Below are 19,473 nucleotides of genomic sequence, written 5' to 3'. Positions count from 1 at the left end.
GCACCTACCTGGGGGTTTGGCAATCATCTCATGTCTCTTCATAGTCAGAGGTTTTATTCCTTGTTCCAGACAGGTGATCAGGTCTGGCTTAGAGACAATAATACCTGTTTCATTAAAAATAAATAGCATTAATCTTGCTTATATTTCTCAATTACAAGCTAGTAATGTGCTCAGCAGAAAGAATGTAATAAAATATTCTAGTAAATTAATACCAAAATACTAATTCATAACAAATTTCTAAATATTTAGAAAATAATTTCAACTTTAAGGTTTCTTTTTTTTTTTTTTTGGAGATGGAGTAAAATAAGTAAAAAGTTGTTGTTTATAGATCATACAATCTTATATTTAAAAAACCATAAGCAGTACTTTAAAAACCATAAATAGGGCCAGTTGCAGTGGCTCACACCTCTAATCCTAGCACTCTGGGAGGCCAAGATGGGTGGATCACAAGGTCAGGAGTTTGAGACCAGCCTGGCCAACATGGTGAAACCCCATCTCTACTAAAATACAAAAAGCTGGGTGCAGCGGCACGCGCCTGTAGTAGTCCCAGCTACTCAGGAGGCTCAGACAGGAGAATTGCTTGAACCCAGGAGGCAGAGGTTGCAGTGAGCTGAGATCATGCCATTGCACTCCAGCCTGGGCAGCAGAGCGAGACTCCATCTCAAAAAAAAAAAAAAAAAACATAAACAATACCTTAAAACCTTTCTAAACTGACAAATACACTCAGCAAATTAGCAAAACATAAAATTAACATACAAGTATATGTATGGTCTCAAACACTTAAACTATCTGATAAAATAGAGAAAGAAAAAATCTTATTTACTATACCATTAAATAATAAATTTCTTTAAAAAATTACTAAGAAGGTAAAAAATCTTTACAATAAAAAAACTATGAAGAGAAGATCCAAATAGATTTTTAAATTGCCACATTATCCAAAGTGATCTATAGATTCAATAAACTTCCTATCAAAATTAGAGTGGTATTTGCTCTTCTTGCCCAGGCTAGAGTGCAATGGCTCAGTCTCGGCTCACCAAAACCTCTGCCTCCTGTGTTCAGGGGAATCTCCTGCCTCAGCCTCCGGAGTAGCTGGGATTACAGGACTATGCCACCATAAACGACTAATTTTGTATTTTTAGTATAGACGGGGTTTCTCCATGTTGGTCAGGCTGGTCTCAAACTCCCAACTTCAGGTGATCTGCCCGTCTCAGCCTCCCAAAGTGCTGGAATTACAGGTATGAGCCACTGTGCCTGGCCCTGCATGAAGGCTTTTTAAATTTACTACCTGATACTACTGAATCAAAAACTGATGGTGGCAATGAGATTTTCAGCTGAGGGCAACACTATTTTATGCCACTAAATTTCTGAAATTACCACTAATTTAGAGTGAAGAATAAAGCTCAACTCAGCAATGTGGAAAGTTTGGATTAAGATGAAACATCTTGAAGAAATTCTTTTCTAAATAAACAAATTCTGAAGATTTTCTGGAAAAAGGACATCTGGAACTCTTTTATGCAAAGGATAAATTACTAAAATCATTCCGCAAAAAAGAGAAATAAAACTTTTGGGGTTTTTTATGAATTATGTATTTAAGTTATCCTCACCAAGGAAGACCAGGTGTCTGTAGTTCTCTAACATCACATCCCTATATAAATTCTGCTGTGCAGTGTCCAGGCAATGCCACTCCTCCAGAGAGAATTCTACAGCCACATCTCTAAACTGCAATGATTCCTGAAAAACACACAAACACACACATTTTTACCAAGTCGCCGTTGGTGGAATTTTTAATTTAAGGTGAAATGAGAGAGTAAGAGAACTGATTCTTACTTATAGGATTGACTAAAATTATCCAATAAAATAATTTTCAATACAGAAATATTTTCTAATGTATTCTCTATCTCTGAAAAAAAAGAGCAGCCTAAGATCCACAACATTAGTTCATATAATGATATTTTTCTAGATAATAAAGTATAAAATTAAGGGCATGAACATGAACATGTACATTTTTGAGTGCTATATTTACATCATACAGAATCAGTTATGAATATTTTTCAGACAGAAAAGACATGTTGAGTTAGAAGTCATCTCTCCAATTGTAACATGTACAATAAGCTGAAGACCTTCTTATGCAGGATTTTTTTTTTCCAAAAGATCTCGCATAAAGTCTGATTTCTTGAATTTCTTATAAGCTCACCAATAATGTTAATGTTTTTGTCCCAAAAACGATATTTTGTCAAATGCAGTAAGTGCAAGAGCCTGTGTTTTTTTCAGATTTTCTAGCCTGTAAACAAAGATAAGAGCCTTCATTTCCCAAAGAAAAATATGTTTAAAAAAGAAAGCTGCCAGATTTAATGTAAGGTTTATGCATATCAGCTGCATAAACATAATTAATAATGAATAGAAAAATAATTATCTCTATAGTGAAAAAAATCTGTCAGAGAGCTATTTCACCAACTGAATCATTAACCATTAACTGCACTACGATAAATTTTTATGATGTCCTAATTCACACAGAAGAACACAGCATCACTGTTGAAATATTCCTCCCAAAGAAAGTAAATAAAATCTGAATTTAACCATAAAGAAACATGTTTTATGCTAACTTCAAAGTTTTTGATAACTCCTATGTTCTGTAATTTTTAGTAGTAATTTTAAGTAGGCTTCATTTAGCACCCAAGAGAGCAGGTATCTCCTAATAATTTTTTTCAGAACTTTCTGGATAATAAATGCCATTCCATATAAAAAAAGCATTTTCTTAATCCTGTTCTGCATAGAGCTAATGGAACACACAGATGGAGCCTCAACATTACATGTTCTTCATCTATACTAAGGACCACAATTTTCCCCAACAGAAATCTTGAGTATCCACATCTTTCCATGTTCAACAGCCACAAAGGGAACATTTTTAATATTGCAGATTACAAATTCTTGCTGAGAATTCTGCATGGCATGTAAGAAGCTATGACATAGAGAATGCAGAGAAAGCTCTGGGATATAGGAAAGAAATATTTTTCAGAGACCCTTGACTATCATAAGAATTTTAAGTAATAAAACCAAACTCAGGGAGGGAAAACACAAGTAGAGAAGTAAAGGTTTGTGAGTACTAAACTCATGGGGGTCCAGGAGGCAGAGTGGACACAGCTCTTCATCTGAGACACGTTTACCTTAAGAAGAGCCACTTTTTTTTCTCCTCCTCCTCCTCTGGAATTCCTTCTCAGATGAGATTCTCTGGAAAAATTACACCTGCATCTTGAGAACATGCCTTTAAAGGTATCAGTAGCACATGATTACCTGCTGGCATGACATCAACTGGCAAAATGACAGAAAAAGCCCACCTATTTCTGTCCTTTGAAACAGAAGACATTCAGGGAACAATGAACTGCTCCACGAAGATAGAAATATAAGTTTCTCATTTCCTGTCCTCAGGTGCCCTCCCTGCCACAGACACCAGCAATTTCCAGTAATGGAATTATGCACCACACTGACCCGTCTGTACCAAACCCAAACAGAACAGGCCCTGTGACCACCCTTTAGTGCAAAGGTGGAACTTAACTCTCATGATTGTATTTTGAAGTGCTCATACTTGATTCTGGCCTCACCTTAGAGTCACATGAGACCCTTCATTAAAACAACATAAGTGCTTCCATGCAGAACAAACAGAAGCTGTGGGGAGGGCACAAGAGGTTTCTGCCAATTGGCCATGTGATCCTAATGAGAAGCCTGGGCTGATAATCACTAAGCTAAGCATTGCCTCTCAAGCTTTAATGGGCTTATAAATCACTTGGTAATTTTGGCTCCACTTTATGTAATGTGATTCTGGAGGCTTGAAAAGGGTCCATGAATGGGTGTTTTAAACAAGTCCCCTGTCAATGCTGAAGTTGCTTCCCCTTGGCTCATTATTAGCATTAGTTAGAGAAAGCAGGAACAGCACAGGGTCCCTTACATTTAGCACTCTTTTCACAACCAAATACTTCTGATACAAATAGGGACAACGCATCTCCACCCTAAAGTTTTATATGCTTTGCTGGCTCTTTAAAGTTTATAGAGGAAACTGAAGGCAGCAATGTCAGAGTAAGTCTGTATTTAAAAAACAACATGTACACAAGTACTAATGCAATGTTTATTAAGCAGGTACTTTGTGCTCAAGAGAATGATACAGAACACTGCTGGGCATAACACATTCTGTGATTTAATTCTCATAACACCCTGAAAGCTGGTACTAAGTGTTTAATAAACTTTAGGATTTAGGTAAAGGGTGCGGCATTTTTATTTCTTCTTCTGTTTCTCTGTCATGAATTTTTTTAAAACACTGTAAAAGCAAAATATAGACAGATGAAAGTGATAGAAAGGAAGAGTTTAATGTAATTTAGAGAAAATTTTATTCTGCTCATATTTACTTTTCTGTGACTTGTGGAGCAACTACTGGATCTGCAAGAATAGAAAACAAGTTGCTAAATAGAATGTCTCTGCAAACACTGGCTTTAACAGAAAATTTAAAAACTAAGACCCTAAAATACGTACTTTATTTTTCCCTTTTTTTTTTTTGTTTTTTGAGATGGAGTCTCGCTGCCACCCAGGCTGGAGTGCAGTGGCGCGATCTGGGCTCACTGCAAGCTCCGCCTCCCGGGTTCACGCCATTCTCCTGCCTCAGCCTCCTCAGTAGCTGGGACTACAGGCGCCCACCACCACACCCAGCTAATTTTTTGTATTTTTAGTAGAGGTGGGGTTTCACCGTGTTAGCCAGGATGGTCTCGATTTCCTGACCTCGTGATCTGCCCGCCTCGGCCTCCCAAAGTGCTGGGATTACAGGCGTGAGCCACCGCGCCCGGCCTATTTTTCCCTTTCATCTGCTTTTGGGATTCAGGGAATTGTGAGCACCAGCTCTAGAAAGGCAGCAGGATTCACCAGCCAAAACTCTGATCTCTACTAATCAGTCCTGTGAGGCAAGACTCCAGGGTAGGGTCAGACCTAAATAAAGCCTCCAAAAAGCATGAATCTGATCAGGTCTCAGGCAGTGTGAAGACTTATGTAGAATTCTGTTCTCTATGCCACTGGGGTACTTCCAGTTTTGTTTTTTCTAAGCTTACCTAGAAGAAACTTAAATCCCAGAGTTCCTGTAATTTTAATTTTTCTAGCCACTGCCCTGTCAACTTTATACTATATACTAATACACAATTTAAACAAATCCCTTAAGGTTTTCTAGGGTAATTTTATTAGAAAATCAATATGTACACTTTAGAAGGTAAAAAAAAGTAGAAATTATACAGCTGGGTGCGCTGCCTTACAGCTGTAATCCCAACACTTTGTGAGGCCAAGGTGGGTGGATCACGAGGTCAGGAGTTCAAGACCAGCCTGACCACAGTGGCTGGGGCCAGCAATCCCAGCTACTTTGGAGGCTGAGGCAGGAGAATCGCTTGAACCCAAATGGCAGAAATTGCGGTGAGCCAAGATCATGTCACTGCACTCATGCCTGGGTAACACAGTGAGATTCTGACTAAAGAAAAAAATTATAATAACAATTATTCTATTCATAAATATCCCTTCAGGTGTACAATTCAGAAGTCATAACAGCATAAAGTGGCCTAAATAAAACCCAAGGTTTTGGACACATCTATATATTGTGCCAACCATATGTTGCATAATTCAATTATTTATCCAGTTGCTGGTCTAGACTAAAAGTTTCTGGATTGTAGGAAACATGACTGCTTCACGTATTTTTTTAATGGCTATATGAAATGGAAGCAACTAGTTTATCTATTTGGGTCTCCAGATCTCCTCCTTGTTTATCATCCAAGTACCAGGAAACTGGAGAAACTCTGATCTGGGTACCAAAAAAGGCACCTCTTGTATGAGGGCATGAATGAACACAGGATGACTCATTTCTCTTACACTGAGACAGAAGCAGAATTAACCACTCTTGTCAGCCTAACACAATTCTGCTCTGGACATCCTCAAATGCCTCAAAGACACCTAGGTGATTGTGAGGGAATTCCTGGTGAACCAGGGCTGTTGGCCCAATGATAAGCCATCTGGAGAAACTCAGGCTGATTCTGAATAGAAAACAGAACTGCCTTGGTGGAGCTCCAGAACCTAGATCATCTGTCCTGATTTGCTAGCTCTTGGATAAGAGAAAGAAACAAAAATACTCTACTCCAGTATCACATTTTACAGGTAATTATAGTTGTGATCATGGCTCTGGATACTTTGTGGCCTTGATCTCTCACTCCTAAGATGATTATTTACACTTACAGATTCTGCCATCAGATTCTATTTCCTCCTGGAGCCTCTCACATCACTGTAGCAGGTCAATGAACAAGATGTGAAAAATCTCAAAATGCCACACTCCCAAATGGGGCCTGTAAGATATCTATCTTGACAACTTACAATGCAGAAAATGACTTTTGTTAATTTTCTGTACATTCTCTATCCAAAGTCTGGCATTTTTTTAAAAATCCCAGGCAGAGGGCAGACCTTATCTGCAAATTCTAGGTAGGATCAACTTGGCTCTGCATCCTTTTGTGTTACACCAAGTGGAGTACAGTCAAAAGAGAGATCTCATAGAGGCTGCTCTAACACATTCTAAATAATAAGTCTACATTTTAAAAAAAGGTGACATAACATGAATATAAGTAGACAGTTTATTTGGGTCAAGCTTAAGGGTTATAACCTGGGAGCAAAGATTCAAGTTGCCTGGAATCTACACTTCGATTAGTAGTATTTACAGGAAGATATGTCAAGACAAGACAGGGACAGAAAGTGGGCTGATGCAGAGTTGTTTGTCAAGTTTTTATTTATTTACTTAAATAACATTGATTATTGATTAGATATCTATCATTATGTTTTAGGGTATGGGATAGTGTCCAGTGTGGCATTATTAGTTTAATTTATAGTCACTTGTGCCAATAGTGAACAGTTTCAATAGATGAATACATCGTTCAAAGTGGGAGAAAGACATAACTGCACTTTCATTTTAACATATCTCTGAGTTTGATAACCAAAATAACCTGCTTTATTTAGACAAAAGTTTTTTATTTCCCAAATCTCAAGATCTGGATTCAAAATATAGAGCTGTAGATTTAGGGCCTGAATGGCAGGAGGAGCAGCAGGTGTTACCTGCACATTTGTGAGCATTTTAGCAAGAGGAGGAAGGTGAAAGTGGAGATTCTCTTGTCAACATGTCTACTCAATGCACACATGTTACTCTAACTGGGTTTGTGGGCCCCATGGTCTCTGAATCTGTTTCAAGTCTGAAGATACAGGAGTCATTGAAAGAGATAAAATGATTGATTGCTGCCCTATGAAATTTGTAAAAATCTGATCTAGCCTCTCTAGAAGTGAATGTACAGGACTATAGATAACAAATAGAGACACAATTCTGCCTGCATATTCAGGGGACAGCATGCACTTTGCTGCACAAGTGTGAATTGACTGGAAGCCTGACAGGGAAAGTCCTTGCTAAATTCTGGTTGGCACCTTATGTGTTTATATCATGTCTGGTAATTCTAGACAGTGTTTGGAAACAATAATTAGAAGAACAATTTTCTTTGGCCAGGCGCGGTGGCTCACACCTGTAATCCCAGCACTTTGGGAGGCCGAGACAGGCAGATCATGAGGTCAGGAGATCGAGACCATCTAACTAACACAGTGAAACCCCATCTCTACTAAAAATATAAAAAATTAGCCAGGTGTGGTGGTGGGAGCCTGTAGTCCCAGCTATTCAGGAGGCTGAAGCAGGAGAATGGCGTGAACCCAGGAGGTGGAGCTTGCAGTGAGCCGAGAAGGCACCACAGCACACTCCAGCCTGGGTGACAGAGTGAGACTTTGTCTCAAAAAGAAAAAAAAGAGAAGAACAATTTTCTTCGCTGGACATGGTGGCTCATGTCTATAATCCCAGGACTTTGGGAGGCCTAGGCGGGTGGATCACCTGAGGTCAAGAGTTCTAGACCAGCCTGGCCAACATGGTAAAACCCATCTCTACTAAAAATACAAAAAAAAAAATTAGCCGGGCCTGGTGGCAGGCACCTGTAATCCCAGCTACTCAAAGGGCCGAGGCAGGAGAATCTCTTGAACCCAGGAGGCAGAGGTTGCAGCGAGCCAAGTTTGCGCCATCACACTCCAGCCTGGGGGATGAGAGACTTCGTCTCAAAAAAAAAAAAAAAAAAAGAACAAATGTTTACAGCCCCAGAAAAACTCCACAATAATAGAACAGAAAGAAAACGTTTTGGCTGGGTGTGGTGGCTCGTGCCTGTAATCCCAGCACTTTGGGAGGCCGAGGCGGGCGGATCACCTGAGGTCGGGAGTTTGAGACCAGCCTGGCCAACACTGACAAACCCCCTCTCTACTAAAAAATACAAAAATTAACCAGGCATGGTGGCACATGCCTGCAATCCCAGCTACTAGGGAGGCTAAGGCAGGAGAATCACTTTAACCTGGGAGGCGGGGTTAGTGAGCTGAGATCGCACCATTGCACTCCAGCCTGGGCAATAAGAGTGAAACTCCGTCTCAAAAACAAACGTTTTTATTTTACAATTAAACTTGAATGTGACATGCATCATAGTCCATCTGCTTAAGAGACTGCAATGACAGAAAGATGGTCAACATAATTAGTCCATAAGTAGAAGAATTTAAAGCACCATGTCATACATCGTTCATCTTAAATCTACCTGGAAATTGAAGAGGCCATCTGTGTATGCTAATTGCTTATATTCAATGACAAATAAACTTTTCACATCTTCATAACAGGAGGTATTTTAGCAGCTTGAAGTCAGGTACCTGCTGAAGCTAAGATTTCACTCTGCTACAAAAATGGTTGAATAGGGTTCTATATTTTGGCTAGTTACAGTTTAGAGGAGTGGCTCTGTACTCACTGGCAGTGGGCTACAGCACTCCTGCTTGCTTTCTCCTGGTTGCTAGTATGCTCTCTTGACCTCTACCATCTGCCACTGAGGCACAGCCAACAGCACAGCTCACATTTTATATGAACCCCATTTGCCACAGCAGCACTCTAGTGTTACATCAGAGAGTGAGGCCTGAGCTGCAGGAGGAGAGGCTGCAGGCCTCCTGGGTAGAATTACACATTCACAATAATGAAAATGAGAGCAGTGTTTCAACCTCAGTTTCTACTTATAATGGTGACAAGGAAAAAATACTGCTGAATTTCCAGCATGAGTCCAGATAGAGATAGCTCCAAAAGTTCTCACTGTGACAGCCCAGCTTAATCAGAAATCATGGGATTAATTAATAGGGCTTCGCCTCTCCCCCTCCCTGTCCCTCTCCCTCTCCCTCTCTTTCCACGGTCTCCCTCTGATGCCGAGCCGAAGCTGGACTGTACTGCTGCCATCTCGGCTCACTGCAACCTCCCTGCCTGATTCTCCTGCCTCAGCCTGCCGAGTGCCTGCAATTGCAGGTGCGCGCCGCCACGCCTGACTGGTTTTCGTGTTTTTTTGGTGAAGACGGGGTTTCGCTGTGTTGGCCAGGCTGGTCTCCAGCTCCTAACCGCGAGTGATCCGCCAGCCTTGGCCTCCTGAGGTGCCGGGATTGCAGACAGAGTCTCGTTCACTCAGTGCTCAATGGTGCCCAGGCTGGAGTGCAGTGGCGTGATCTCAGCTGGCTACAACCTCCACCTCCCAGCCGCCTGCCTTGGCCTCCCAAAGTACCGAGATTGCAGCCTCTGCCCGGCCGCCACCCCGTCTGGGAAGTGAGGAGCGCCTCTTCCCGGCCGCCATCCCATCTAGGAAGTGACGAGCGCCTCTTCCCGGCCGCCATCCCATCTAGGAAGCGAGGAGCGTCTCTGCCCGGCTGCCCATCGTCTGAGATGTGGGGAGCGCCTCTGCCCTGCTGCCCCGTCTGGGATGTGAGGAGCGCCTCTGCCCGGCCGCGACCCCATCTGGGAGGTGAGGAGCGTCTCTGCCCGGCCGCCCCGTCTGAGAGGTGAGGAGACCCTCTGCCTGGCAGCCGCCCCGTCTGGGAAGTGAGGAGCGTCTCCGCCTGGCAGCCACCCCGTCCGGGAGGGAGGTGGGGGGGCCAGCCCCCAGCCCGGCCAGCCGGCCCGTCTGGGAGGGAGGTGGGGGGGCGACCCCCCCTCCCGGCCAGCTGCCCCCTCCGGGAGGGAGGTGGGGGGGTCAGCCCCCCGCCCGGCCAGCCGCCCCATCCGGGAGGTGAGGGGCGCCTCTGCCCAGCCGCACCTACTGGGAAGTGAGGAGCCCCTCTGCCCGGCCACCGCCCCATCTGGGAGGTGTACCCAACAGCTCATTGAGAACGGGCCATGATGACAATGGCGGTTTTGTGGAATAGAAAGGGGGGAAAGGTGGGGAAAAGATTGAGAAATCGGATGGTTGCCGTGTCTGTGTAGAAAGAAGTAGACATGGGAGACTTTTCATTTTGTTCTGTACTAAGAAAAATTCTTCTGCCTTGGGATCCTGTTGATCTCTGACCTTACCCCCAACCCTGTGCTCTCTGAAACATGTGCTGTGTCCACTCAGGGTTAAATGGATTAAGGGCGGTGCAAGATGTGCTTTGTTAAACAGATGCTTGAAGGCAGCATGCTCGTTAAGAGTCATCACCACTCCCTAATCTCAAGTACCCAGGGACACAAACACTGCGGAAGGCCGCAGGGTCCTCTGCCTAGGAAAACCAGAGACCTTTGTTCACTTGTTTATCTGCTGACCTTCCCTCCACTATTGTCCTATGACCCTGCCAAATCCCCCTCTGCGAGAAACACCCAAGAATGATCGATAAAAAAAAAAAAAAAAAAAAAAATTAATAGGGCTTCTGAAACAGACACCCAAAGCACTGGAGAGAAAAAAGTTAAAATGATATTAAGAAAAAGCTCAGATTAGATATAAAATTGATCATGTCTGCCAGAAAATATTCTCCTAAATGCAATTTCTCTCTAAACACCCAAAGCGCACAGCTACTCTCAGCAAGAGAAACATGAGCATTATGAAGAAAGGTAGCAGATTTTCAGAAGAATTTTATAAAGTTTCTTTCCCATCTCTGCTGTTCTGTCATCTCCTAGCCATTGAATGGAGGTTCTATATTGAAATACATCTGACAACTTCCAACAACACTTTTTGATGAAGAAATAGAATCTGACTATGTTGATATAGTGGAATATATTAGAACTTGCAACATAGCAAACTGAAGAGCTATTATGGTTTTTGGGTGGCCACATCACATGTCTTTATTTGTCCTGTAATAGCAGCATACCAATTTAATGAAATAAAAGACACTAAAATTGTGTTTACTCACTAGTCATAATATATGTAGCATTTTTAATAATTAAAACTATACTTCAGCCAAAACACTATATTTCAAAAGTATAAATTACAATATTAAAATAACCATTTAAGTGATTCATTCAAAGTAAGTATTGTGGCTTTATATTCATACTATTGTAGAAAATACTGTTTATGGCTCACACCTGTAATCTTAGCACTATGGGAAGCTGAAATGGGTGGATCACCTGAGGTGAAAAGTTCAAGATCAAACTGGCGAACATGGTGACAACCATCTCTACTATAAATACAAAAACTTAGCCAGGAACGGTGATGCATGCCTGTAATCCCAGCTACTCGGAAGGCTGAGGCAGGAGAATCGCTTGAACCTGGGAGGCAGCAGTTGCAGTGAGATGAGATCATGCCACTGCACTGCAGCCTGGGCAACAGAGACTCTCTCAAAAAAAAAAAAAAAAAAAAGAAGAAAGAAAGAAAGAAAAACAAAATACTGTTAAATGTATATAAATGCAGGTTGTCTACAAACATTACACATAACTATGCTAATTATTCTGAAGTAATAAATAGAAAGCCAAGCACAACTACAAACTCCACTGTTCACTTTACACACTGAACTGTTCTTGTTTTTGCAGTGTAAGTACTTCAGCCTGCAAATATTGGATAATTTCCTTGGATAATCTGGTTTCTGTCAAAGAAACATAGTATCTTTTAGTGTTTACCATTATGTATTGCTAAATTTGATCCTATCTTTGTGCTAAGCTTCTGTGTGCCCTTAAAATTAGCTTTTATCTAAATAAATCTGTGTCTATTTAAAGGACTAAAAATTTAAAAAATAAACTTTTTGGAACCAAAAACAAAGCAATAAATCTGAAGTTCTAGATAATCTGGAGTCAGAAAAAAAGACAAAAGGTATTTAGCTATTAATATAATTTACATATATTTTTAAAAATCAGAGAAAAATAACTATATATAATCTAAATCCCTTAAGAAATGAGACAATGGCAAAAATTTTTTTGTAAGTTTTTTTTTTTTTTGAGACGGAGTCTCGCTCTGTCACCCAGGCTGGAGTGCAGTGGCACTATCTCAGCTCACTGCAAGCCCCGCCTCCCGTGTTCACGCCATTCTCCTGCCTCAGCCTCCCAAGTAGCTGGGACTACAGGCGCCCGCCACCACGCCTGGCTAATTTTTTTTTTGTATTTTTAGTAGAGACCGGGTTTCACCATGTTAGCCAGGATGATCTCTATCTCCTGACCTCGTGATCCACCCACCTCAGCCTCCAAAAGTGCTGGGATTACAGGCATGAGCCACCACACCTGGCCTTTTTTTGGAAGTTTTTAAGGAGTTTTGAACTCTTGGACACCTGAGTTTTGCATACTGTATGCGCTTGAAAGAATGTTATTGGGGTTAAAACCAGAAGAGAGAAAGATGTTATATAAAATCCATGAGTGCACAAGACCAATGAAATAGAATAGAGAGCCCAGAAATAATGTCACCCTCCTATAATCATCAGATTTTTGACAAAGCTGACAAGAGAAATGTGGGAAGGATTCTCTCTTTAATAAATGGTGCTAGAATAACTAGCTAGCATTTTTTAGAAGACTAAAGCTGGACCCCTTCGTTACACCATATGCAAAAATCAACTCAAGATAAATTAAAGACTTAAATGTAAAACAAAATTATGAGAAACCCTGCAAGATAACCTAGGAAATACCATTCTAGACACAGAAACTGGCAAAGACTTCATGAGGAAGCTACCAAAAGCAACTGCAACAAAAGCAAAAATTGACAAATGAGACCTATTTGAACTTCAGAGCTTCTTTACAGCAAAGGAAACTATCAACAGAGTAAACAATCTACAAAATAAACAAAAATATTTACAAACTTTGCCTCTGACAAAGGCCTAATATCCAGAATTTATTAAGAACTTGGCTGGGCGTGGTGACTCATGACTGTAATCCCAGCACTTTGGGAGGCCAAGGCGGGTGTATCACGAGGTCAGGAGTTCAAGACCAGCCTGACCAACAGGGTGAAACCTCGTCTCTACTAAAAATACAAAAATTAGCAGGGTATGGTGGTGGCACGTCTGTAATCCCAGCTACTCAGAAGGCTGAGGCAGGAGAATCACTTGAACTCAGGAGGCAGAGGTTGCAGTGAGCCGAGATAGTGCCACTGCACTCCAGTCTAAGCGACAGAGTGAGACTCCATCTCACAAAAAAAAAAAAAAAGAACTTAAACAAGTTTACAAGAAAAAAACAAACAACCTCATTAAAAAGTAGGCAGGCCGGGCATGGCGGCTCCTGCATGTAATCCCAGCACTTTGGAAAGCCAAGGCAGGCAGAACACTTGAGGACAGGAGTTCAAAACCAGCCTGGCCAACATGGTGAAACCCCCTTTCTACTAAAAATACAAAAAATTAGCTGGGAGTGGTGCAGGTGCCTGTAATCCCAGCTACTCAGGAGGCTGAGGCAGGAGAATCACTCGAAGGTGAAGGTTGCAGTTGGTCAAGATTACGCTATTGCAATCCAGTCTGGGCAACAAGAGCAAAACTCTCTCTCAAAAAAAAAAAAGTAGGCAAAAGCTAGGTGCAGTGGCTCACACCTGTAATCCCAACACTTTGGGAGGCTGAGGCCGGGTAATCACCAGAGGTTGGGACTTTATGATCAGCCTGACCCACGTGGAGAAATCCTGTCTCTACTAAAAGTACAAAATTAGCTAGACATGGTGGTGCATGCTTGTAATCCCAGCTACTTGGGAGGCTGAGGCAGGAGAATCACTTGAACCAGGAAGTTGAGGTTGCGGTGAGCCGAGGTTGCACCATTGCACTCCAGCCTGGGCAACAAGAGCAAAAGTCCAGCTCAAAAGACAAAACAAAATGAAAGGAAAAAAAAAAAAGGAAACTAACGTAGAAACAGAAAACCAAATGCATGTTATTAAGAGCTAAATAATAAGAACACATGAACACAAAGAGGAGAACAACAGACACTGAGGCCTAGTTGAGGGTGGAGGGTGTGAGGACTAAGAGGATCAGAAAACATACCTGTTTGGTACTATGGGTAGTACCTCAGTGACAAAATAATCTGCATACCAAATCCCCATGACATAATTTTAACTGTATAACAAACCCACATGTGTACATCGAACCAAAAATAAAAGCTAAAAGAAAAAAAATAATTCCTGGGTGGGAGAGAGTGCAATGTAGATGAATGGACTGATTTTCACTACAGATAGTGGCCCAGGTGGGGCTGTACTCTGATTTATTTCTTTGTGCATGTAGGCAGATGAAATTATAAACATGTGGCCCAGATCCTAGGATGGTGGAGAAAACAGGTTGCTGCTGCAGATTCAGTGTCTGGGGTGGAGACATGCCAGTAGACTTGTAGAGACTTGTGGGTTCTTGACAAGAAACACAAGAAACACTAGGATCAAAAATGCCGTGGTGAAGTTTCTGAGGGTGATGCCTAGTCCTGGGAGGAGCGTGGACACGTTAATGTCTAGTGTGTGTGCTTGTGAGTGGGTGGGAACACTGTGGTGATAGCTGCAATAAAAGGGGGTCTGTAATCAGAGCTCCTTTTCTCTAAGTTTTCAGTCCTCTGTCACCCTGGGAGAAGACCTGGAATCACAGGACAATGGGCAGTGTGACAGCCTGTGTACAGGAGAGTGGAGCCTCCCAATCCCAAACACCCAGAGCTTTGTTCCAGGCCAGGCCTCTGTAATATCTTTTTACTGGCACCATATCTGTAGAGTTTGCTGAACATCAAACATTTCTCCAACACAAACTTATTGCCTAATATTTGAATTCTGACAGCACCTAAAGTCAGCATAGACCCTCGGTCCCACAACATTGTCCTCACTGCAGATGCCAGTCACAAACCCTATGGGCCCATCTATTCTTTTGAACTAATGTTTGAAAACTCGGGACTCCTGAAACCTCCCTGAAGTTCAATAATTTGGTAGAGCTATTCATAGAACTGAACAAAACACTGTAGTTATGTTTACTGGTTTAATATATAAGATACAGCCCAGGAAAAGCCAAATGGAAGAAATGCATACAACAAAGAAAAGACATGAGGAAAGATGAAACACATAGATAATCATGGAAAACATTTGTGATTAATTCTCCATTTGTTGTGTACTCCAGAAAAAGCTGATGGACAGAAACACCCTTCCCATTATGACTTAGATGGTGCTCTCTTTTCTTACCTGTCACACAGCCAGACATACACTCTGCACATTTTCTCCTTTTTCTCATTAGAAAAATCAGCTGAATATGTCTTCAGTGGTCAAATTTCTTTTTTTTTTTTCTTGTGATGAAGTCTCACTCTGCTGCCCAGGCTGGAGTGCAGTGGCACCATCTTGACTCACTGCTCACTGAAACCTTCACCTCCCAGGTTCAAGCAATTCTCCTGCCTCAGCCTCCCAAGTAGCTGGCATTACATGTACCTGCCAAGACGCTTGGCTAATTTTTGTATTTTTAGTAGACACCATGTTTTCACCGTGTTGGCCAGGCTGTGACCTCAGGTGTTCGGCCTGCCTCAGCCTCACAAGGTGCTAGGATTACAAGCGTGAGCCATCGCGCCTGGCCTAAAATAAAATATTTCTTAATCAAACTTTATTTATCTCCCTCCCTCAGGCTCCTGAATTTTGAGCTACCCTCAGTCTGAGTCAACATACACCCCATTTTGGCCGGGCGCGGTGGCTCACGCCTGTAATCCCAGCACTTTGGGAGGCCGAGGCGGGCGGATCACAAGGTCAGAGGTCAGGAGATCCAGACCATCCTGGCTAACACGGTGAAACCCGTCTCTACTAAAAATACAAAAAAATTCGCCGGGCGTGGTGGCGGGCGCCTGTAGTCCCAGCTACTCGGGAGGCTGAGGCAGGAGAATGGCGTGAACCCGGGAGGCGGAGCTTGCAGTGAGCCGAGATCGCGCCACTGCACTCCAGCCTGGGCGACGGAATGAGACTGTCTCAAAAAAAAAAAAAAAAACATACAACCCCACTTTACATCCCTTCTAAGAACACGGTGATTTCAGGGTAAGACATTCTCTGAGCTAAAATCTGACTTTTTCACCCTCCATTTGTCATTCCCCTCCCACCTTTTTTCTAATCTCGTTTGCTCCTCCCTAGGAAAAAAGCCCTTTTCTGCCTACATTTTTGCAAGCCACAGAAACCTTATAATTAGTTGGTACTTTCTCCTGTTCCAATACTAATTCATTTTTTTACATAAATCTAACGTTTTTATCTTAAAAAGTCTAAAAAGTGCCTCAAAACAATAGCTTTATTATCAGTAAGACCCTCCCAGTTTCCTTTCACCTTAATTTTAACTACCTGTGGGGCTCCAGCTTTCCAGGGCTCCGTAGCTTCTCTCAGGATAAAGGCTCCTTCCATGGGTGGGGTGAGCAGGCTGGGACATCTGCAGGCGAGGCTCCCCAGAAAAAACTAACTAGGCCTTTAATAACCTGTTGGCCGGGCGCGGTGGCGCAAGCATGTAATCCCAGCACTTTGGGAGGCCAAGGCGGATGGATCACCTGAGGTTGGGAGTTAGAGACCAGCCTGACCAACATGGAGAAACCCCTAGTAAACACACATAATTAGCCGGGCGTGACGGCGCGTGCCTGCAATCCCAGTAACTCCAGAGGCTGAGGTAGGAAAATCCCTTGAACCCAGGAGGTAGAGGATGCGGTGAGCCGATATTATGCCATTGCACTCCAGACTGGGCAATAAGAGCTAAACTCCATGTCAAAATATAAAAAATGTAGTAACCCCAGCACTTCGGGAGGCTGAGGTAGGCGGATCACAAGGTCAGGAGTTCGACACCAGCCTGGCCAATATGGTGAAACCCCGTCTCTACTAAAAATATAAAAATTAGCCGGGCGTGGTGGCGAGTGCCTGTAGTCCCAGCTACTTGGGAGGCTGAGGCAGAAGAATTGCTCGAACCCCGGAGGCGGAGGTTGCAGTGAGCCGAGATCGCGCCACTGCACTCCAGCCTGGGCCACAAAGCAAGACTGTCTCAAAAAAAAATTTTTTTTTAACCCCTTCCTCCTTTTGCAGACTTCATATTAGCCTTAGCTTGGAATTACTAGGTTCAAGCTTTAATTTCCATGTCAGTGTTATTCACTTGGTTTTTGAAACTAAGTGTTTGAAAAATCCAGTGAAATTACTCAGTGTTTACATAAAGGAAGAAAATTTTAAGATTCTTTTTTTTTTTTTTTTTTTTTTTTTTTTTTGAGACGGAGTTTCGCTGTTGTTGCCCAGGCTGGAGTGCAATGGCGCGATCTCGGCTCACCGCAACCTCCTCCTCCCAGGTTCAAGCAACTCTCCTGCCTCAGCCTCCCGAGTAGCTGGGATTACAGGCATGCGCCACCATGCCCAGCTAATTTTGTATTTTTAATAGAGACAGGGTTTCTCCATGTTAGTCAGGCTGGTCTCGAACTCCCGACCTCAGATGATCCGCCTGCCTTGGCTTCCCAAAGTGCTGGGATTACAGGCGTGAGCCACTGCACCCGGCCCTTTTTGTGTGTGTGTGAAGGAGTCTTGCTCTGTCGCGCACACTTAAGTACGATGGCGCGATCTCAGCTCACTGCAACCTCCGCCTCCTGGGTTCAACCAATTCTCATGCCTCAGCCTCCCAAGTAGCTGGGATTACAGGCGCCTGCCACCACACCTGGCTAATTTTTGTATTTTTAGTAGAGATGGGGTTCACCGTGTTGGCCAGGATGGTCTAGAACTCCTGACCACAAGATCCTCCCGCCTAGGCCTCTCAAAATGCTGGGATTACAGGCGTGAGCCACCGCGCCCGACCAGGAAGGGGTTTTTAACCCCAACGTAGTTTTTGTTTTTGTGTCCTTCCCCTATTGGCTGGGGTCAGACCGCACAATCTAAGCTGATCCCGGTTGGCTTAGACCCAAACTTTTTCCAAATAGGATAAACGCGCGATTTGCGAGAAAAGGAAAAGGGAGAAAAAGGGGTAGGGTTGTTTTACAACTTTTACAACTTCTGACCAGGAAGTTGAGTCTTTGAAGAGGAATTTAGTTGTCCTAGCAACCCTTCACCTCAAGTGATCCGCCAGCCTTCGCCTCCCAAAATGCTGGGATTACAGGCGTCAACCACCGCGCCCGGCCCCATAAATTTTTAACAGAAGAAAAGAGAAACTGTGAACCCCACGGACCAAAGCTCTTCCGAATCGTGAACCCGCACCCCGAGTCAAGATTCTCCCCTGATGACCTTCTCGTGGTTCCCGCACCATCTGGGAGAGACCCGAAGCTGCGGGTGCAGAGCTGCTGCACAGAGAGGGCGCCAGGCCAGGGCACGGTCACTGCGCAGGGAAGAGACAGGACTCCCCGGGACCGGCTGTCAGCGCAGCCACCATCTTATGGCTGAAGGGGACTGAGGCCGAGCTGGGTAAGGAGAACTCCGGATGCAGATTGTGGAGCTGACTACGGGGAGGCCTGAGTCCCTCCATAGCCACTTCCCATCAACCAGTCCCTCCCCTCTCTCAGGATGTCCAACGGGCACTCTCACCATTTCTAGGCTTCTAAGGGGTCCCGGCATCTTGGCTGTGGATCTCCCAATACCTACAGGACACAGGGCCACACAGGGTGGGCCTCTAGGAGCAGAGGACACAGAGTAGCGAAGAGGCGAACTAGAGCTCCAGATGCAGCGAGAGACAAAGGCCGCGCCAAACCCGGAAGCCGTCCTCTTTGCTCCAGCTGCCTGCCTGATTGGACGGTTTCCAGCCCAGCGTCTCTGATTGGATAATGCTTAAGGCCCCGCCCACTCAGCCCCTGAGTGACAGAGGATGTGATCAGATGCTGGGCTGAGTGATGAAAGAGTAACAGCCTAAGCTGCAGCGTTTTCAGGCAGGACTTCCTCCCTGAGCTGAGCCAGGCCCACCCTAGAGCATGGGAAAATTCTCTTTTTTACTCTCTCTCTTTTTGCATGTATTCAAAAGGTAAACAGAAGTATTTTGCTGTCGTATTAATAATACATAAAATTTTTGTTAGAAAATCAACTTTTACTTTGGTAATAGTGTATTATCAATACTAAAGCTAATTTTAATAAAACCTTATATATAAATCAGATTTGTCACTTTTGACCTCTCAAGATTTACACATATATTTCATAATCACTTGTAATTTTGTTAACTTTTTATATTTTATCTACATTCTTTTTTTCAATTTGAAACAACCTTTAAGTAATTTCAAATTGTTACAGGAAATAGAAATAATTTAGAACCAGGCGC

At 43.2% G+C, this 19,473-nt stretch overlaps 1 protein-coding gene across 4 annotated transcripts in view; it reads right to left on the bottom strand.

Moving 5' to 3' along the window:
• The window catches only part of LOC100968226 (zinc finger protein 486), a 34,473-nt gene extending 15,297 nt beyond the window's left edge, over positions 1–19,176 (bottom strand). Inside the window, exons 1-3 of one of the 4 annotated variants that reach the window (XM_024926527.5) lie at positions 18,753–19,176; positions 1,605–1,731; positions 9–104 (exon numbers count right to left, since the gene is read on the bottom strand). In XM_024926527.5, coding sequence (XP_024782295.2) covers positions 9–104; positions 1,605–1,731; positions 18,753–18,782 — 253 coding nt within the window. In that variant the 5' untranslated portion in view covers positions 18,783–19,176. Of the gene's footprint in view, positions 1–8; positions 105–1,604; positions 1,732–16,559; positions 16,889–18,752 lie in introns of those variants that run through there. The other 3 variants (XM_055104096.2, XM_034944151.3, XM_055104099.2) reach the window with 3 other exon arrangements.
• Between the last annotated feature and the right edge of the window lie 297 nt (positions 19,177–19,473).

Source organism: Pan paniscus, chromosome 20, assembly GCF_029289425.2.
Source record: "Pan paniscus chromosome 20, NHGRI_mPanPan1-v2.0_pri, whole genome shotgun sequence".
NCBI classification, from domain to species: Eukaryota; Metazoa; Chordata; class Mammalia; order Primates; family Hominidae; genus Pan; species Pan paniscus.
Note: the sequence above shows the minus strand (reverse complement) of the source record. Positions and strands in the feature narration are given on the sequence as shown.